Source organism: Lytechinus variegatus, chromosome 12 (assembly GCF_018143015.1).
Source record: "Lytechinus variegatus isolate NC3 chromosome 12, Lvar_3.0, whole genome shotgun sequence".
Lineage (NCBI taxonomy): Eukaryota > Metazoa > Echinodermata > Echinoidea > Temnopleuroida > Toxopneustidae > Lytechinus > Lytechinus variegatus.
In genome coordinates, this window is record NC_054751.1 from 27,137,764 (window position 1) to 27,161,026 (window position 23,263).

Here is a 23,263-nt window from a genome sequence, read left to right on the forward strand (position 1 = left end):
TGTATAAGCTGGGTGAGCAGAGGCAGTTCGAAAGTGTCCAACGTAGAGCTACTAAATTGATCCCAGGTATTAAGCACCTATCATACTCTGAACGTCTTCGCCTCCTGAAATTGCCATCACTTAGTCACCGACGTAAAAGAGGTGACATGATGGATGTGTACAAATATCTGCATGGTTACTATGATTCAAGTTCTGAGCTTTTCTATCTGAGACATGGTGGTAAAACACGTGGTCATTCCTTAAAGCTTGAGAAAAGATATTCGCGTCTTGTTGTGCGTAAGTTTTTCTTTGCTAACCTAGTGATAGATGTGTGGAACAGTCTCTCAGAAGATGTAGTTACTGCTTGTTCAGTGATTGCTTTTAAGAATAGACTGGATAAGCATTGGGAGAAGATTGCCTATGACTTTGAGTAATTTTCGTTTCTTGTGTGTTTCCATGGAATTTTTCACTGTCTACGATACCCCTGCCACCCCTCCATGCCAACATAAGTAGCGCATCTAATTTTGTCTGAAGGAGAGCAGCAATAGACATTTCTACTTTGATCGATGAACAGGCTTCGTCCTACAACATCGTTGGAGTAAACTAAACTAAAACATAATCAAGTAGTGTCCAATTATATGTACCGTAAGTAACGGTGTATTAACTGCACCTTTTTCTCGGCGGGATAGAAGCAAAAGTCGGGGGTGCAGTTTATACACGGTGACGGGTCTGAGCCAGCCCGCCGTAACCCCTCCCGTACATGTACGATGTCTGCCAGTTCACAACACATCGAGTGGCCGGGCATAGCCGCCCAGGCAATGTCGTTTAGAGGGGTATGAGCGGCGGGTAATGGGAAGCAATTATTACGATCTTAATTAGATATTGTCCATAACAAACGCACCCAACTTCATGACACTAATTTTGACTTTATTCTCGATTCAAAGTAGTGAAGTTCCCTGGCTAAGTTAAAAGAGACACCAAGCATACTCGGTAATATTTTGTCACTGCTGAGCGAGAGTTGGGTGAGCTTGCGCTTAGAGAGTTTGCGTTGTAATATGGTTATAGTGCGACTTAAGCTGGCACTATTTTCGCGCCAGCTTGTTTATTTTCCTGATCTTGTTTGCTTTTCATAAGATACCATGTAAACCACACGCACGAGAGAGACGGCACGAAGCCGTAAAAAACGACTGGAAAAAATGTCAATTTCTTAGTTTCTTGAACCATCCTGTAATCCCGTATCCAAAATTCATGCTAAGACATCAAATTTCTGAAAGTGATTGTGAGGTTGTGATGCAAGAAATGTGAATGTTTCTTCCTCTTATGCTGGGAAAGACACAGATCATAATTTGATAAGATGTACTGTCATGACTGTTACTGTAACATAGTTTGCAATGTAATGGCAGTGCTGTGTGTACACTGTGACTGTGAGGTGAGTGAGTGTGTAAGTGGCCAATATTGTTGGATCCGTTCTTTTTTTTAAACATTTGTAGATGAATTGATCAAGAACAGCAGATTTCCGCATATGTAATCTCTTTGGATACTTTGAAATCTTAAACTTAGTTTTTGTTTCTTCATACCTCAAATATGCATGTATATGCAGGCCTGTGAAATCTCCGCTATTTAGTGGAAATCCGCTATTTTCATTTTTAAGACCGATTTCAATTTCCGCTTTTTTCCTGTGTTCCATTTCCGTTTTTTCTTAGTCAAAATTCCGCTATTTTATCCAAAACGGCTGGAAAACAAGTCTAGGTAAATGGATGCGAGCAGAATATGTGTGTTGTGAATATACACGTTACGGGGCCTTGTATTTTGCCTTCGCAAAGTTTCGAATTAATACCGTATGTAACTCTATGAAACTGCTGCGGATCACATTGTGCACCGTTGCCGTTGTTGGCATACAAACGCAAAGCAGCGGCTCAAATCGCGATATTTTGCGACTGGTAAATACGTCTGTAAGGATGATGACGTCATCCAAGATGGCAACTTACGTTGACCAACGAAAAGATCGAAGATGACGATGTTTGGATCATTATATCAAAGGAATTAGCGGTAACTGCGGTCTAAGTTACGATATTTCTGAATTTTGAACATTTTTTCGTAAATATGGATGTGATTTCTTTTTCATAATGTGACATTTTATGTACAAAAAATGATCGGAAAATCGGGTTTCCACTGTTAGATCTAACGTTACTGCTAAAATACGTTGTCTGTACGTACGGACCTCCAAGTTCTTCAGTCTATGTATTGGTGAGTGAGCCAACGCAGTTAATCGGAACAACCAAAATACAGAGACTGAAGCTTTTGGTCTAATACACCGTGAATCGTGATGGGCGATAGTAAATAGTAAGGTAAATTTTCAGATTTTTCCGCTATTTTTTTGAAACCCCACTCACAGGCCTGTATATGTGAGAAGAATTTTTTTTTTTTTTTTAGTCCAAAGTTGGGGGTGCGGTAATACACGGGTGTGGTTAATACACCGTTACTTACGGTATGCATGAAAATATAGAATTTAGAGAGGACATTTTTGGACACAATCAGAAACCCATGTGTGTTTGGTCCTAATAGTCACAAAAATAATGTTATTTTGGAATTTCAGCTTTCAAATAATCACATTTGAAGTTGAACAATCAATTAATTGATTAAACAATTAATAGCTTAATAGAGATGCATGGGCTTGAAATCAGAAAAAAAATTGGTCCTTACATGCCATTATTGATAACATGTAGTTTAATAAGTTTTTCTTTTGCAGGCTGCTCTGAAAGTGCCCAATAGCTTGGTATAATAAATTTGGGATTACAGTACACATAATTTCATTTTGTGTTGCACCAAGCATTTTTGGATAGGTAACCCTGATTTTAAAACAATCCCTATTTAAAAGATACACAGCTTGTTCCTTTTAAACTGCTGAAAATATCCACTCTTTATTGGTATATTGAAATCTTTTACTTCTACTTCAGGCTTTTTTTTATTTAGGAAGATATCCATTCTTTCCATTACAAAAAATGTATACATATGTAGAATATCTTGTTTTTTAGGTCTAAATCTAAAAAAAAATTCAGCACACCTCTCGCTTGTGATACGAGTTTGAGATATGCCATGTTCTTTAAACTGTCCAGTCTTTCAGGTCAGAATATAAAAACTTTTAACTCGCACTTTGCATCAATTATTCAGTTAGATACCCACCCTGTTCACGATTACATAAAGTGCTAAGTCCATTCTTCAGTTTGGAACAGTTTTCAGGTCGGATAATAACAAATTTTCTGCTCTGGCTTTGCTTTTATATTTTATTTTGTTAAACAACCATCCTATCATGTATAAAAAGTGCTTAAAATGCCAATTTTTCAGGTCGGAATATGATTTTTTTTTCAACTCGTGCTTCTTGTTTGGTTGTTTGATTAGTTACTCATCCTGTTCATGGAGAAAGTCCAGTTTTCAGGTCAGAAAATCAAAAACTTTCAGCTCTCTGAAAGAGGCCTAGTCTATGCCCCAGTGTACATGTACATGAACAGTATATTAACACAGTTCTAATCAAATCATACCCTCTCAATGGTGAAAATTAAATCTCTACGTGCTGTGAGTGACACAAGATAAACATTGTGAGTTATGACAGAACAATGGCAAATTACACATCATTCATCTTTAATATCAATCCATTATTTTTGGCATAATATAGAAGATTGAGGTGACAGAGCCACTTGCTGTGAAAGATGCATATCCACAAGTCTTAAATCTCAATGTTTTTAGGCAAGATTATTTTTCATTAATAAAAAAGGGTACATTTTTGTCTCACCTGCGAAGCAAAGTGAGACTATAGGCGCCGCTTTTCCGACGGCGGCGGCGGCGTCAACATCAAATCTTAACCTGAGGTTAAGTTTTTGAAATGACATCATAACTTATAAAGTATACGGACCTAGTTAATAAAACTTGGCCATAAAGTTAATCAAGTATTACTGAACATCCTATTAGAGTTTCATGTCACATGACCAAGGTCAAAGGTCATTTAGGGTTAATGAACTTAGACCATGTTGGAGGAATCAACATCGAAATCTTAACCTGAGGTTAAGTTTTTGAAATGTCATCATAACTTAGAAAATATATGGACCTAGTTCATGAAACTTGGACATAAGATTAATTAAGTATCACTGAACATCCTGCATGAGTTTCACGTCACATGACCAAGGTCAAAGGTCATTTAGGGTCAATGAACTTTGGCCGAATTGGGGATATCTGTTGAATTCCCATCATAACTTTGAAAGTTTATGGATCTGATTCATGAAACTTGGACATAATAGTAATCAAGCATCACTGAACATTTTGTGCAAGTTTCAGGTCTCATGATTAAGGTCAAAGGTCATTTAGGGTCAATGAACTTTGGCCGAATCGGGGTATCTGTTGAATTACCATCATAACTTTGAAAGTTTATTGGTCTAGTTCATTAAACTTGGACATTAGAGTAATCAAGTATCACTGAAGATTAACTTTGAAAGTTTATGGATCTGATTCATGAAACTTGGACATAATAGTAATCAAGCATCACTGAACATTTTGTGCAAGTTTCAGGTCTCATGATTAAGGTCAAAGGTCATTTAGGGTCAATGAACTTTGGCCGAATCGGGGTATCTGTTGAATTACCATCATAACTTTGAAAGTTTATTGGTCTAGTTCATTAAACTTGGACATTAGAGTAATCAAGTATCACTGAACATCCTGTGCGCGTTTCAGGTCACATGTCCAAGGTCAAAGGTCAATGAACTTTGGCCGAATTGGGTGTATCTGTTGAATTACCATCATAACTTTGAAAGTTTATGGATCTGATTCATGAAACTTGTACATAAGAGTAATCAAGTATCACTGAACATCCTGTTCCAGTTTTAGGTCACATGATCAAGGTCAAAGGTCATGTAAGGTCAATGAACTTTGGCCATGTTGGGTTTTTTTGTTGAATAGCCGTCATATATCTGTAAGTTTATTGGTCTAGTTCATAAAAAGTGGACATAAGAGTAACCATGTATCACTGAACATCTTGTGCGAGTTAGAGTAGTATTCAAGTCAGCACTGCTGCTATATTGAACCGCGTGATGCCAGAGGCATTCCACTTGTTATGATACAGCATAGATGGGAAATATTAAAAAGAGTATAGAAATATCCATGGCCAGTAAAAGAGGCATTGGTGACATTCGATAGGGTATCCAAGCCAAGGTGATTGTCTTTGAAGGCCTATTTATTGATTTAATGAGAAAGGACATGTAGTCGCAGGAAACACTGATATCATGAGTTCAAGTTTAATTGTCCCCACATCATGCTACATACATGTATGTCTATGTAGGTCTGGTACAGTTAAATTTAACAAAGTAAAATCATAAAATTTTGCCAATTTCTCGGCAATTGTGCAATTTCTCCCAGATTCCTTTTCCACATATTTTTTATTCATTAAATACTGACCCTTCAGTGGCCATTTTATTGGATTCTGTACAAACTTATTTTGAAATCGTCACCACAACTGGCATTTATCTTTAAAGGGGAACTAAACACTTGGAACAAGTAGGCTTGTGTCAAAACAGAAAAATCAAAGAATAAGAACAAAGAAAGTTTCAGAAAAATCTGACAAATAATGAGAAAGTTATAAGCATTTGAATATTGCAATCACTAATACCATTGAGATCCCCCATTGGCAATGTGACTAGGATGTGTGATGTCAAATGTGAATAATTTTCCCTTTGATGGACTATAAAATGCCCTTAAAATGTCTCTTTTTGCTTCTCTTATGATGAAACAAACTCTTTAACCATGATTTACAGTATTCTTTAAAAATCTGTATTACATGCCCTAGAAAGAACACATGATCTACTGATAGATTTGATAAAAGAGGCAGTTTAAGTGAAATACATGTACTAAATTAATGGGGAGAGTTGTTCACAAGTGACATCACACATTTTTGTTGCATTGCCAATAGGAGGATCTCCATAGCATTAGTGATCGCAATATTCAAATGCTCAAAACTTTCTCATTATTTGTCAGATTCTCAAACTTTCGTTGATCTGTTTGTTTGATTTTTCTGTTTTCACCCAAGCTATCTTGTTTCAAAGGTTCCATTCTCCTTTAATTCCTGTAGTCAGTGCTCAGTGAAAGACTTGGCACAATTAAAAGTCATTATTATTCATGTGATAGTAAAAGACCCGTCAGTGGTTTGGTTTTCAATCTTGCTTCCTATGCATCATGGAGGGACAATGATCTGTGCCCTGTAAAAATATCTGAAAAGTAATTTTTGATCCTTCATTCTTGTCTGAATGACTGGCATGTTGATTTCACATGTAAATACTCTGTCTTTCTGTATACTTCAATAAAAATGTCTAATAATAATAATGAAACGTTTTCGTATAGCGCAAAATACATAAGCAAAGTTGTATGTCTCTAAGTGCTTTTTACAAAAGGAGTGGAGATTGAGGGAAGAGCACTGGGTTCTTACATTTTTTTATTTTACAAAACGGTGAATAAATGTGTTTTCAAGCTATTTCTTAACTTTTCGTATGGTTGTATATTTCTAAGATCTTCTGGCAGATTATTCCATAAAATAGCAGCTTCATGTGAAAATGATCTTTCCCCGTTTGACTTTGTCACAGTATGTAGGACCTGTACTAATGACTTTTTACTATTCAATCTCTTACTAAAAAATGACTTACACACGTACTCATCACTAATCCAGTATAAATCGTCTATCGAGCATGAAATGAATAAAAAAAATTGAGCCAACCTACATATACATGTACATGTATGTCACACAGTATGTCCATACAAATACCAATTTTTTGGATGTGAATTTAATCAGTTGATACCATTTTCAGTAACTCATGATTTTTTGGTCTGCACCAGGCCCGCACTAAAGTAGTCAGCACCACAGGCGTTCAGTAACTGAAGCAGAGCCGTGCTACTTTTATACAATGGCGTTGGTCTGGTGCTAATAAAAGCAGCACCAGAATAGCCCAGGTATGGCGCTGGCTATTACGGAAAGTGGTATCAGACTGCTGCTTTCATCGTGCTCATTTCTTTCACTTTCTTTCATTTTGGGGAAAGTCATTTGCTCTATTTAAGTACAAATTTCATCTGATTGGGTATAAACATTTATCAACATAAGATTTTGTTTCATATTTTGAGATGTTATTCAACATATTTAAAAAAAAATGTACATTTTAAAAGAAAAATAGACACTGTACTCAAATTTTAGTCTGTCATTTCAGCCATTTGCATGCCTGTGTATTTAATCCTGGCTGAAATAAAAGTGATTGTACATGTAAAATGTCTCTTACTTACGTACACAGTTCTTTTTTAATCAACATTAAACATATCCCGTATATTTTAGACTAATGATTTTGACAGATTAAAACATTAAAAGTTGAATGAAAATAACAAAAAGATGGTGAAAAGGATTCATCTATTGAACAACGTGACAAACCAGAGTTGAAGAGATCAGTAAATATTTCATCTCCCATTGCACTAGAAATTACAATCTTGGCTTATTTTTAGTTTTGCAACACCTTGGAAGTTGAAATATTTATACAAAAATGAATTCTGTGAAAAAGAAGTAGGTTTTCAGATATTTTAGAAGTATTCCCACCTGCATGTAACTTAGCTGATACTGCAGTCTGCATTGACTTTCATTGCATTTTTCATGTACATGTAAGAGTGAGGTTTACAAAAAAACAAAAACAACCCACAAAACAACAGTTTTCACCCTCTACCCCGCTGGAGCCTTTAGCGCTTTGGGTTACTTGATTCACTTCACTTGCATAGTCTGTAAGAACAGACTGGCACAAATATACATATACACAGCTTGTTTCACTTTCATTTGAACGAGAGAGGCCTTCTCTACGCAAGTCATTGGTGGGGATTGCAATTAGGCTGCACTTTCCTTGAGTGAAGGGTTTCCAAAGCAAACTACTCAGCTACCTGCCTTTGATAGTGACACATTACAGAATTCTGATAACAAATACAACAGTTCAGCAAAATGAATTGACACTCCCGAGAAAGTGTTTTTCTCACGATTTTTATTTCAACCAAAACAACAATGTTGTTATCCTTGTTCATGCTGTGTTGATACAAATCCCAAACTACCATGCATGTACACCAACCACCATTGCCTCAAGTATACTTTATACTGGAATCTCTGCATTGTGACAGTAATAGGTTTCCTTGCCCCCAGTCACATACCCATATACATGTACAGTAGCACTGCATCTGGCTATGGTGTAATATGAGCGATTTTCTGCCATCCACTTCACTCTAATGTATTCAGGGAGAAACCCACGTCAGCCCGAAATCTGTATTAAGGGTTCACCCTGGCTATTAGCATTTCACATCACTTTCACATAATCTGGGGAGTGTGTGCACTGTATTGGATGACCATGTAAATGTACTCATGAATTTCCCTCATTTTTGCTCCGATAGCCTCCTTTAATACCATAAATTTTAAAAGACTGTTTCTTCGTCCATCTACATGTACATGTATGTTCATTTTGGTTTTTATTCAGATTTCAATCATTTTGATATTATAGTTTCCCTTCTGTTTTTGTAATATTGTATGCACTGATGTGCATTATGGGCAATTCCATCATAAACCTGTTTTGTTCAAAGTATCATACTTATAGATTAACTATATTCAAACAGTTTATGTTGGGTTTATTAGACACAGCAAATATTCATTATAATGCATTTTTACAAAATTTTATATCAATGAACTATTGTAGATGGATGTAAAATATTCAAATCTAAGATTGCATTTTTGTTTATGAAAAGAAACATTTGTGAGAAAACAAGTATTCTAAAAATTTGTATGCCTAAATGCATTTTAAAAATATTTATGTGCTCAAATTTGAAGAGACTGTGCGATAGTAAAGTTAAGGTATTACATATATTTCATGAATTTTAACAATAATCACTCCAATCTTTTGTATATATTTTGATTTATCGTTGTTGTTTTTTTAATGTAACTATTATAGTGGAATTTGATGTAAATGATTTGTATGTTGATGATTTATTAATAAAAACATGAAAAAAGAAATTAACAAAATAATTTTTCCCAACCTTTACATAGCATCCTAAACAATTTTCTCTTGCAAATCAATTTCAAGAAGATGACTGCATCTGTGCAAAGGATATGGCTTTTTCATATAAATAGAAGTCATATAATAATCTATTTAATGCCAGTATAAAAATTTCAGTCATGTTGGATGAAGCCATATACAAATCTATTTTCTTTCAAGTCACAGAGTCCAGAGTTTGTCTACCCCTTGAAAAAAGTTTGAATTCATAAACATTATATAAAGTCCTTCTCACATTAAATGTACATTATGTATTTTGGAGAAAAACAAATTGCCCATGTTTCGTTTTAAGTAAGAAATCATGAAGTTGTAACATATTCTAAAAAATAAATGAAAAGAACATAAATTGCAGAAACAGAAAAAAAGCTACATTATCATCATCAAGATAAATTTCCCCCATTAAACTTTGAAAAAGAGTAATCCGTCTACATGTACAATGTATTTTCATTTCCAATTTTCTGTCAGATTGGCATCCACCAATCCATTAATGATGATTTTTTTTTGGTTAGTGCCTGGTTATATCAGAATTGAGACTCTAGGCAAGGAATAAAATCATCAACAGCTTCTCGAAGAGAAAATGTGGGAAGTAAAATGAAAGCTCTTGTAATCAAGGGATTCACCATTTGCCATTAGCGTTAATCCATGGGAGTCCATATAAGTTTTCTAGTTCTACCTTTTCCATGTCGTATTTAAAATGAGTGGATCAAAATGTTGGTCATCATCCTTTCCACTTCTTCCACTATGAGGCTTATCTTGATAGGCCGGTGCATGTTCTCTAATTTCATCCTCATGAATATTTCCGAGGGTGGTAATTTGAATGTAGGAATTGCCGGGTAGATGAAATGCTTAAAAAAACAGGTGAAGAATATTGCTTTCTAAGCCTGTCTCATCCATCATTTTGCTCACGTACATGTAAATGCATTCCAAGGAGGCAACAAGGCAGCTTGCAGGAGAACTCGAAACTGATCAAATCAGAAGAAAAGAAATGCATGCAGGAGGGACAGAAGGATGGATTGGAGGAGAGAGGGAAAGAGATAGAAGGAGCAAATGAAGGATAGAGGGAGAGAGAGGGAAGGGAGGAGAGAGGGAGATAGAAAAGGAAGGCGGGATGAGGGAACGGAGGAGAGAGAGATGGAGGAAGGGAAGGAAGGAGACGAAGGGAGGAGACAGTGAGGGAGAAAGGGATGAGGGAGAAGGAGGGAGGAAGGGAAAAAGCAAGGGATGGACAGAGAGATGGAAGTTGAGTTTATTTAGAATAGGGGGACAGTGAAGCCTGGCGCATATTTCAGTACAGCACAGTTTTTGAACAAATATCATATGGCATTAAATGTGACAGCTCCCATGAATAAAACGGGCATACATGTATGTAAATGCTATTCATGCCATAAAAATCAGAATCGTTATTTGCTGCAAGCCTTGTGTAATATAGTAAAATGTAAACCAGCTTTAAGTCATAGCCGATTTGGTACTGAGTTTGCTCTTATTTTTTTTACAGAGAATTACAATATTTTTATTGAAAAGGATCTTACCAGAACTGTTGTCTAGAACCAGAAAGGACCTAATTTGAGACCCTTTTCACCTTTCCAATATGATGTTTAGCCTGTTTGGAAGGCTAGAATGACCTTTACCCCTCCCACTTCATGTTTGGATAAGGAAGAGGGTAGTTAGGAGGGCTTGTCTGTCTTGGGACAGGCATGTGTGGGTGTATTATGAGATCCTGCTGAACGCTTGGAGGATGATGTGCTGCTTTTATTACAGTATACTGACATACAGGTACATGCTCATGTGACTTATTTAGGTATTGATATAAAGGATTTTCACTATTCGGATAAAGGGGTGTGTGAAACTGAATTGAAATGAAAGAGAGAGAGAGGAGAAAGGAAGGAAAGATGAAAGGAAGGAAGGACAGGCGGAAGGAAGGAAACAAAAAAGGATGAAAGGAAGGAATGAATGAAAGAAGGAAGGATGAAAGGAAGAATGGAGGAAAGAAGGGAGGGAGGAAGGAAGGATATAACGAAGAATGGAGGAAGGAAAGAAGGAAGGAAGGAGGGAGGAAGGGGTGGCTTGAAGAAAGGAAGGGAGAAAGAAAGAAAGAAAGAGAGAGAGGAAGGAAGGAAGGATGGAAGAAAGAAAGAAAGGATGGGTGGATGAAGTGATGATAACGATGATGATGATGAGATGTGAGGGGTATATTTCAGAAATGAATTCATGACGTGTAAATCATCAACAATGCTTCATTTAAAGCAATTTTATACCCAAATTCTGATTCCCAGAGTCTATACTTATCTTTATTAGATATGAACATAATGTACATATTAGTATACAGTGTTAAATCAATATATTGCGAGTGAACATAATGTATACCAGTAAAAACCCTTGAGATCTATTTGATGAAGAAGGATTTGGGTGGGGTAAGGACAGTCTGAGGGGGTAAGGGCAGAGGGATGGGGGTGGAGTACTTTCATGATTTTCATCGTCATTGTACATGTACATAAAATATGTCAGGAAATGAATATTTTCATGCTGTGTACATGTAGTAGCTGATTCCAGACAAGATATCCTCTTTTTTATGTTATTTGAGAAACCATAGACTCACCTAAATATATACTCTTAAATCTCACCACATAAAATTTGTGGAAAAAATCAGTATATGCTCTCCAAATATTAACAAAAGAATGTCACCAAACAATCACAGCTGGTTATAGTGAGTTATTAAGACAGTAGATTTCTTGCTGTACAATTATCACCCACTGTTTGTTCCTTCAAGCCAAGCATTACAATGATGATAAACAGATGCAATTTATTCCCCTCCTTGGGGCGTTTACATGCTGGAAAAACAACAAATCTCATCAGTGGTTTGTGCTCCTGGCAAGAAGGTTCTAGGGATGGCAGACTGCATAAATTTGTCATCGTGATGCAGAGCTATCAGAAACCACCAATTATAAGTGTAATCAGTGCCCTCTCAACTCAGATACAGTATAAGTTGATTCTTATTGATTTGTGGGGATCTGTCTTACAAAATTATTTAGTATGTGTTTATTCTAATGACCTGTGTGCCCTATGGTGAAATTATTGAATTGGCTGTGTTTTTTTTATCATACCAACCATATTTTGCTGATGCTGAGATACATGTAATTTATAGTGACCATCATTCCTTATATATTTATCTCTTTTTTTTGCATTTCAGCTTTCCGGCATCTACAAAAGGGGAGAGAGCAAGAAAAATTTCCTTTTTTACCTTGATCAGTATAAAACCAATCAAATAATTGAAAGATGGCTGGTATGGCAGCTAAGATGATACTTGGTAACAAGCTGAATAGCGTGAAAGGTAAGATCCTTCATTCATTGCCCTCAGGATAAATACTCCCTTCAATCATGAGACATTGGAAAATTTGGCTCAATTTCACTGCATAGGGAACTTAAGATTTATATTATCACAAGAATGCACCATTTTTCCTTCCTTTCTTTCTTGTCAGATATTTTCCTTGATACGGGTGTCGGATTATTGCCTTGGGGACTTTAAAGGAGGTATCAGTTTATGGTGATTTTTTTTCTTAACAATAAATACTCTTGCAAAATTCTTATAATACTAGAAGTACATGTGCATATACTACGAAAATCTAAATTGATATACAATGAAACAATTACTTAATGATTTACCTGAAAAATTAACTCTTATTGCATCCTTAAAAATATCCATCCACATCAATTTATTTTGTTTGTTTTTTGTCATTATTTGATTTATCTGATATTTCACTGTATTTTTAATAACAGATTATGTATTATACATATTCAGATACATGTTACGTCTTGACATAATGTGCTTTATATTTTCTTGCTTTATTGCCATTTTTTTCAATATTTTACCCATACAACGTAAACTTTTCTGTTTTTTGTTGTACAGTATTTATTATAAATTTTCATTCTGTCTGTGGTTTTGAAGTGGTTTGCCTTTGCCCTTTTGCAATTTCCATCAATTTTGTGGGATCAAGGGAATTCATCATCCCTGAAATTTATATTGACAAGGATGATAATAATATTAATGATGAAGATAATGTTTCTGATCATCATCTAAAGAGATAATGCAGAATCTTGTCAATAAGAACTCTGATTCAATCCCGAATGCTTCTTCATGTCATCTGAGTCAAATATTCCTATATTGTAGAATACTAATGATGATGACGATTATAATAATAGTGATTACAGAGATGATAAATGATAGTCATGATGACTATACTGTTGAAAAAGAATTCTGTTGGAATCCCATATAACAAATTTGCATTTATAAATACTTTGAAATGCATTTTGAAAACTTAATACCCAAGAAATGAGAAAAAAGTACCCCCTTTGAAATACTGCCCTTCAATAAATTCACAATGATGACCATGGCATGGAGCACCTTGTCTGCATTTCAACAAACTACATGTACACTAGTATGCTGGAATTGTGTAGAGTAAAGATAAAAGATATCATCAGAGATCTGCCGCAAGCCACTGGAATTCATTGACCAAATTTGTGATGATCAAGGGATGTGAATATGGGCTGCAGTGATGCATGCAATTGAGAACGCATCATCATAAAGATGATTCTTACAGATGTGCTAGACTGGTAAAAATCATCATGGATGATAAAGGTGAGCTGAAACCAAATCTTCCACAGCTAAAGGGGAAATGAAGAAAAAGGACAGAAATGAAACCGAATGTATATGAAACAATTTTTTTCTCATCTGCATAGCAGAGTGAGACTACATGTACATGTATAGGCACCGCTTTTCCGCGGCGTCAACATCAAATCTTAACCGAAGGTTACTTTTTTTAAATAACAATATAAATTAGAAAGTAGAACCTAGGGCGTTGTGGCGTGCGCCTGTAATCCAAGCTGTGGGGAAGTTACAAATTGATGCAGAGGGTCGAGGTTCGAGCCCTGGTCACGTCTTTCGGATGGTGACGTTAAAGGTCGGTCCCAGACGTAAATAATCATATCTGATTGATACACGTCTGACAAAACTCAAATACACACACACACGTTCATGAAACTTTTACTTAAGGTTAATCAAGTATTACTAAACATCCTGCTTGAGTTTCAGGTCACATGACCAAGGTCAAAGGTCATTTAGGGTCAATGAACTTAGACCATGTTGGGGAATCAACATAGAAAACTTAACCTACATGTAAGGTTAAGTTTTTGAAATTTCATCATAAGCTTCGAAAGTATATAGACGTAGTACATGTACATGGAACTTGGCCATAAGGTTAATCAAGTATTACTGAACATCCTGTGTGAGTTTCAGGTCACATGACTAAGGTCAATGGTCATTTAAGTCCCTGAGATTCGATTTGTTGTTGTGTTAAGGGGCTTTCATACTACTGTACCACTGGGGGTTCGCCAGAGATAAGATACTTGAAATCATGAGAAAGATGATCGAATTACAAAAAAAATTGACAAATAACTCTTTTGGTCTCATAAACGACTCCCTGTGGCTGTGTATGATTCAAATAATCCTTCAAATGATTTTGTTTGTGCTGTAGTGCTTTAATATCTTTCTTGTCAAGTTTCGTGGTCTATCTCTGCATTGAGTTCGTGGAAAACAAGAAGGGGAAAACCCCTCTTTTTTTTGGACTAGATACACACCCCTGGGGAATATCATCATGCAACCGTTAAGTATGTGATTTGCATACCGTAATGATTTAGATGAGACAATGAAACCTTTCCAAGGCTTCTATCTTTAATATTGATGGTTTTAGGAACTGGGCATAAATGACAGTTATAGGGGTACTCCAGGGTGAAAATAATATGATTTGAACAGATATAAAGAAAAATCAGAGAAGCAAAACAACAAAAAGTTGATCAAAATCGGTCAATCAGGTGAGGAATACGAAAGCTACACATAGATGACATTTTAAAGATTTGCATTATTTCAGTGAAACAGGTTTAAACATGTTTTCATGAATATATTCAATGGGAAAAGTGATGATGTCACATCCACACTTTTTCTTTTGTATTTCATTACCTATGTTTATTGAACAAAAAAAAATTTGTTGTTCAAGAACCAAAAAAAAAAATGAAATGCATGATCATCGCTGGGTCATTCCATGGGGTTGGGGCAACAAAATAGTGTGATGTCAATGTACATGTAACGTTTGTATCAGCCTTTTCATTTCACAGACAAAATCAGTTCAAACGGGCTTAAGTTTTGATGTGTCAAGTTGATGTCCAATCATAGTAATTCAGTTGGAAATTGGGGATCTTAAATGGATTTGCTGCAAAACAAATACAAATTTTTACCACTGTTACATGGACATCACATTGGCAATAAATTTTCAGGGGTGAATCTGCAATACACCATGATGCTTGAGAAGTACAACTTGGTGAGACACCATTTATTTTTGCCGGTGATTTTATACATAGGCCTACATTTGCCTTCTTTACATGAAACACGGTTTTGGAGTTCTGGTATATCACAAAAATTGCCCTAACCCCATGGAATGACCATACTGCAACATACATGTATTTTATTATAAGGGAGACATAATACACAAACAGTGTATACATTATATGAAAATATGATTTCATGTAATAACGTAAAGAAAAAGGAAAGTGGAGATGTGACATCATCAGCCCACCTAATGAATATTGATGATGACAAGTATATCCCTGTTTTTGTGGCAATTTTTAATCATTCATTTATATCATACATACATACTGTATCCATCATTCCATTGAATTGAGACTTTACAAATTATCAAGTTTTCATAGTAGATGGATTGACTCATTGAGGTAATGTGGTTCTTGAATTAGAGTAAAGAAATATCATTATTCAAGCTCTAATGCTTGATGGAATCATAATGACACAGCAAATACATGTACATGTATCTATGAATCTGACAAAGTTTATTCATTTTTTAAAACTAAATACATGTACATGTATGAAAGCATCAGAATTACCTGTGGTGTAAAACTTCTGATGACTTTTTTTTTTTTGGGGGGGGAGTGGCGAGTTGGATGAAATGAAATCACAAGTATTGAAAATAAATCATTAAACAGAATTTCAACAACAGTGTACATGTGCATCTGAATGAATTTCAAGTTTTATGAAGTGTATCCCATTGTCTACATGTGCTACTGAATAAAAGATGGAATCAATTCTATGAATGAGTCTGTAAGTAACACCAATTTATGAAATTCTTACTTCCACTACTTAATTTACAAATATTTTTGCTTCACTAATTAATACGCTGTTTCTTTATCAATAAAATAACTATTTTAGAAAGTGATGCATCATCTTGATAACAAGATCGTAATTGCAAGAGGATATAAGGTCAAATCCAAGCCTGCATGTGGTTAGAGTTAGAAAGGCACTACATGTAATTCTGTGTTAATTACCGAAGTTAACGCCCTTCTGGTTCCATTAAACAGGGACTTTATATTGCAACTGTAATCAGTATGCTAATATCAACATCATTTATTACTCTGTCCTCTAGACTATAATCTTCAAGATAGATCAAAATTCGTTAGTTATTGGTATAAAGGGGAAGGTTGAGAGAGCCTTGGGGTGTCTGTCTTTTCCCTTCTGTATTCATTTTCCACTATCTTAGCCTGATATGAAGATAGTGCACAGCCTTCAGAGTTACTACCATATGGTCACGTCCAGACACATACACACTAACACACAATCTCTCTTTTTTTCTGTCTCACACCAAAGATTCATTCCCTTCCATTCTCCACCACACCCTCTTAAAAAAAATGCCAATTCCCTCTGCTTTGCAATTTTAGTTGTTTGTTTATTTTTTACCTAAACCATTTTGAATTTGTTTTATTTTGTTTTAATCTCCAGATCTCAAATTCAGATTGAGATCATTGTGACCCGTATGAGATAACCATCTGTTTGAGCATTCTGTACCCCACCCTTATTGCCCTCTCTCTCTCTTGGCAAGCTCTCTTTCCTTTTTAAAAAATGTAATTTTCTTGTATTTCTCTGCTTCTTGTTTGTTTTACTGTATTTAATTCCCACTCTTTATATCGCTGTTTATCAGTGTCTCACTGTGATTACTACCCGCTCACAAACGCTCCCATAAAACTCTCTCTCATTTAATTACTTCAAGATCTGCTGTAATATTCAACGTAATACTGACAACTCATTAATGTTTAGTCTCAGTATTCATACGCGTGGCCAAACAAGGTCCTATCAATACTGGAATACATTCAGTGAATTTTGTCCTGTCGAGTGACGTTCCAGTTCATAAGAAATATCATTTGGGATCAGTCCAGCTCATTTGAATTCAGCTTTGTAATCTACGTACACGTACATTCATACGTGAACATATTCATGTATAGTACCGTAGATTAGAAATCATTCCCAATCAATTACTTTTGGGTGCATACACAATCACATTGAGTTACATGTATATTCTAATAATAATATAGGGTATTTATATTGCGCACATATCCACTTTGTTACTTGTAGGTGCTCAAGGCACTCTTACATGTACATGTATATTACCCGGCTAAGCTAGGCGTTCATAGCGCACACAGCTTTTTAAAGGAATTACTTCCTACCGGTACCCATTTACCTCACATGGGTTGAGGTCTTTGAAATCTTTGAAAGTGAAGATGAGTTTATAACTTTAAGAGTCATGTATGAAAAGGAATTTTCCTCTCGAAAAATTAAATATCATAGACTTGAGTGGAAATAAACCTGCATCCCCATCCTGCAGTGGGAGTCTGAATGAGGAGACTATCCTGCGGTGCCGCATGAGTTCACACAGTGCATACCTAATAGTAGAGAGTAATAGCAGGCTAGGCCCGTGCAGGCTGCTGTGAAACCAATAATGCCCAGATGGCTATTAATATTCATGAGGCTAAGAGCTCTCTCTACGTGCTACACTCTGAACATATTGGATTCATCTTGAGATCGAGGGTGTTGTGTTTTGTGCTATGGCTTCGTTATTAGGTGAGTCCACATATTTACATCTTGGACAAGAACCATCACGGCAGGCTATATAAGTTTAAATAAAAAATATTGCTTTATCTGGTGTTATATTTGTACATGGTTTTTACCAGATGGCATTTTGATCAGGTCCTTAAGTGCTTATTTTAGGTGTTTTTTTTTTTAGATTTTGCAAAATGACGTCTTTGCTATTTGGGGTCTATACCTTATTGGTCCTTTAAATGAGTTTTTGGTATTTGAATGGTATTGGCTCTCAAGCTATTGTTTCATGGTTACATGTATATTCATGCTTGTAGTGTATTAACATGTAGGTCTACACATACACTTAAGGAGTACATGTGGGCCTAAGTTAATAAACCATGTAGCATGCTCATTTTGATAATGGGCTGTTATCTTTGATTTGATTTGAAATTTACCATTATTTATTTTTGATAAAGCATGTTACTGTAGCTTAAAGTAAATTTTTAATTTATATCTGAAGGCATATATCAAAGTAATGTTATTTGTGTCAAAATTGATAATCCAACATTTACTTTACAATACTAAAAAATGATCTCTTGGTCTCTGTTTTGACAAATATTTGAAATATTGTTGAGGCCTACATGTCAATTAATTTAATTCTTGAATATGAATGAATTCAAGGAATAATTCCTTTACTGCACCAAATTAAATTTAGCTCAAGAATTGGTAATATATAGTGCGGCTTTGAAAGGAAAAGTGTAAACAGCGCTTTAAGCGTGATAGGCTCGCTAACAATATTATTGTTATTACAGGTGTATAAAGTACATGTAAATGCTGATATAAAGTTGAAGAAATACGTACCTGAAACACATAAGCAGTCTGGTTGCATTGTATGTGGTTGATTAAATTGGTTTGAGGCATATTGATCGCCCACTTTGTGGGTTGCATTACCTTAAATATATGCATTGAACACCATTCTGCCTGACCATGTATGTCATAAGCAGGAAAGCTAGTCTTAGAAGGCAAGGCATATAATAATACTCATATATTACCTGATAAGAATACATTATTTTATCCACCAATATATATCACTTATTGGTTTTGTACAGTCCTGTATATCAAGCTACACTGTACATGATGCCTCCCGACTATTGGAGCAATATGCATTTGTATTAAAATGGAGATAAACCATGGCTGACTGAACACATAATATCATATGCTTTTCTCTTTAGCCCTATGGTGCAATGTGCATACACAGGGATAGCTGGTATATGGATATGACTGTTTTATTTGGCATCAACCAATGATATCAAGCTTAGGTTTGGCAAATGTACCATGAACGGGCACCTGCCAATGTAATCCATCACGATTCTTTGGTCACATGATCTTATGTTGGGGTTTCATCTTTTACAGATAATTTGATTAAAAAAACACACTGATTGTTCAAGTTAAAGTGTAATTCATTTAAGAAATAAACCCTGGTTAGACATATGAGTAAAACAAAATCAATGATCCGGCTTCCTTAACACAAAGGTTTGCAATGAATTGCAAATATGAAAGAACCGCACTGATTGGTTCCCGGTCAGTATTTTAAAAAGAGTGCGCATGCAACGATGATCTTGATTGGTCAACCACCACACCATCTTTCACAGGTCTTCATTTATCATGGATCATCCTACATACCGATATCTATGTTAGATGTAGACCTACCAAAATGAGCACATGCATACAGTCCTGTCCAGGGATGCTTGTGGCACTAGTCCAGCAATAAATAGTAAAATCCTTCCCTGTGGAACATGTAAAATATAAAGTGCACAGTATATGAAATTATAGTGTAAATATTCACAAATGATGATCTCAGTGTTATTTTTTTGAGCAGTAAGCAAATTTACCAGATTGTGAAGTGAGGGATGAAAGCCAAATTACATGGAGGTCCCTTTTTATTTCTTAAAGGTAAATGCTAGTTTTGGTAACGATATCGAAATGAGTTCATACAGAATCCAATGAAATGACCACCAAAGTGTCTGTTTGTATAAATAAAACGTATGTGCCAAAGGATTCTGGAAGAAATTGTGTAATTGCTGAGAAATCAGCAAATAAGCACAGGATTCGGGTAGAGCGTCGGGCCCAACATTCAAAGCAATAGTCATACACTGTCCCACGTGCACTTATATGTGTTGGGCATCTTCGGTGTGAACATATTTTAGCGTAGATTTCAAGATTTCACAAAGTTCAGTTTATGTAACTGTACCAGATCTAGATCCTCAATGATATACTGACAATTACGCCTTGTTTTACAGACTTTCTCATGAAATCGGTGTTTACTGCAACTACTGGAATTTCTCTTAAAATTGTGCTACATGTATGTGCATGGCTGTGTGGGAGTTCTTGCATAAGTGCATTCTTGTGAAAGGACATGATCAATTGCATAATTCTCCTAGAAACTCTGTAGAAGGCATATTGGTTATTAGCTGTAACATTATTCATTTATTACATTCCCATTATCTCTCACATAAAAAGAAAAAATGGAATGTGTGAAATCATATTACAAAGAATAGACATGCTATAAAAAAGGCCTGCATCAGAGACACCTGCATTGAAGAGAAAGAGAGAGGGAGAGAGAGACAGATTGAAGCGGAGGAGACAAAACAAGAGACAGAGAGAGAAGGGGGGAATGAGAAAAAGGAAAAGAAAAGAGAAATAAGGGGGGGGGTCTAAAATAATGTAATAGAACCACTCTTGTGGATACAAATCTAAAGAGACGATAAAAAAAAGAAATACACTCATGAGTGAAATGTTCCGATTGCAGATGATGCTGGCAAACAATAGAAGACGTGAGCTAGAGCGGTTTGGAAATTGCGAGGAGAAACCTCGGCATGGGCAGAAAAAACAAATCCTCCTATCCCATTAAGGATAACTCCATCGACAAGTTAAAGCCTGCATTGGAGAGACCTAGATGGCGATAAGAGGAATTGCTCAGAGCTATACAGCAAAATCTGGAGTTCAGTAGCATCCCGGTGAAAGTAGGTCATTGTTGATAGAGTTTAAGTTTAAGAAAGGTCTGCAAATATTGGGAAAATGTTTCTAATCAGAAGAAATGCATAGGCTGCCAATAGTAGCCAAGTTATACATGTATGTACATGTATATATTCACAATGCAAAACAGTCTAATAAACTGATAGAGCTGGGTTTTGTATTGGTTGAAAAGGTACTTAAAGGAGAATGAAACCTTTGGAACAAGATAGCTTGTGTGAAAACAGAAAAATCAAATAATCAGAGAACGAAAGTTAAAAAAAATCAGACAAATAATGAGAAAGTTATGAGCATTTGAATATTGCGATCACTAATGCTATAGATATCCTCAAATTGGCAATGCGACAAAAATGTGTGATGTCACTCGTGAACAACTCTCCCCATTACTTTAGTATATATTTCACTTAATCTATCAGTAGAACATGTGTTCTTTCTATAGGAAGGCATGTAATACAGATTATTAAAGAATACATCATGGATAAAGAGTTCAATCACCATAAGAAATAGCAAAAAGAGACATTTTGAGGGTATTTTACAGTCCATCGTAGGGAAAGTTGTTCATCAGTGACATCACACATTCTTGTCGCATTGCCAATAGGAGGTTCCGCATAGCATTGGTGATTGCAATATTCAGATACTCATAACTTTCTCATTTGTCTGTTTTTCTCAAACTTTCTTTGTTCTTATTCTTTGATTTTTCTGTTTCCACGCAAGCCTACTTTTTCCAAAGCTTTCATCCCATTAAATATACAATGTAGGCCTGAACGCTTCCTCCCATTAATTGTGCAGAAAAATATTGTTTACATATTTTGATTGATCACATTACAACATAGACACGATATGATGTCAAGCAACTATCATATGATGATATGCTTCCTTTTTAACAGACAAACTTGTATCTTAAGACCACCCAATTGAAAAAGAAAAGAGGTCTTTATGTAATAGCAGGTGGACTTCATGGATAGGAACCGGTACATTATTGGGAAAAATATTCAAGCAGTGATCATTCTAAATGGGTTGTCCCTCAAATCCATTTTGGCAGTGTTTGTTATCTGTCAATATTATGATAATGATGCTTGGCACTTTATAATAAGATGTGAGGATTAAACCATTGTTATGCAGTCAAACGGTTGAGAGCAATGCTTTGTAGGTATCGAATGATATTAGACAGAGAGAGAACATGCTATTTAGTTCAATGATTTTGCATCAACCATTAGACTCTATTAAATGGAATTAACTCTGTCTTTGAAAACAACCTTGATATCATTTATTCCCAAGTATACTATACTATTGATAATTTCCTGTGTGTCCTACACGTATCTGCTATTAAAATGTAATATTTTATATACTGCTTACAATGCATTTTGATACTCTATTTTATTGTCTGTCTACTGCAGATGTGGACTCATTCAACTGCTAGTCTTCAAAATCAGACATTAGACAGGGATAAAACTCTTCTTACTATAGGATTTTTTTCAAGCTTCTGTTGATGTGATTGTTATATGCAGCTACATATATAAAGTATGTGTTACATGTACCTTGTACATGTAGCTGTTTTTCCTGAAGTCCTCACCTGGAAGTGTTGCTCGGGGAATCACCAGTCTCTATGTACATGTAGGTGGAAACTTTCAGGTGGAGTGACTCATCGCATGTCAGAGCCGAGTAATAGCAGTAAAAGAATATTGAGTTTAGGATATGAGCATTGGTTTTCTGATTCGCATACCTTCACGTTATGCATAATTCTTTGTTTTACACCCAAATTGCATTGACTTGATGTTTGTTTTTTACATGTACTTGACCTTTCATCACTCTCTTCAGCCTTTGTCAATATACATCTAAAGTGGGTTTGATCTATGTTCGTTGTTACAGTAGTAGTCTACACATTCAGGCTGTAGATGGTAAAGGAAATCTTCAGTATTGTGACTAAAATTTAATATATTTGCAACACAATTTACATCTGACCAACCCAAGCCCACTTAAAAAAAAACGAACTTGAAAGTTATGTTGGTTATGAAGAAATTATTATTGTGTTGAACTTTAGTTGAATCAAATAGTTCCTCTTTATATCTGGAAACCAGCATCAACCTCTTCTCTTCATAAAATTATGCTTAATAAAGAATGTTGAAATAAATTGTGGTTTTTAAATCTGTCTGTGGAGGTTAGACTAGTAATGCAACGAGGGTTCCATGCTCCTGCAGCTTTGATGTGTTATTACCTAGAGCATAGCGTCCCCGTCCGATACCAGTGC

The 23,263-nt window shown here is 35.6% G+C and overlaps 1 protein-coding gene across 2 annotated transcripts in view; it reads left to right on the top strand.

Annotated features, from left to right (window-relative positions):
- LOC121425101 (complexin-like) overlaps positions 1-23,263 on the top strand; it is a 41,324-nt gene that overhangs the window by 3,021 nt on the left and 15,040 nt on the right. Inside the window, exon 2 of one of the 2 annotated variants that reach the window (XM_041621076.1) lies at positions 12,262-12,402. In XM_041621076.1, coding sequence (XP_041477010.1) covers positions 12,348-12,402 — 55 coding nt within the window. In that variant the 5' untranslated portion in view covers positions 12,262-12,347. Of the gene's footprint in view, positions 1-12,261; positions 12,403-17,911; positions 18,025-23,263 lie in introns of those variants that run through there. The other variant, XM_041621077.1, reaches the window with a different exon arrangement.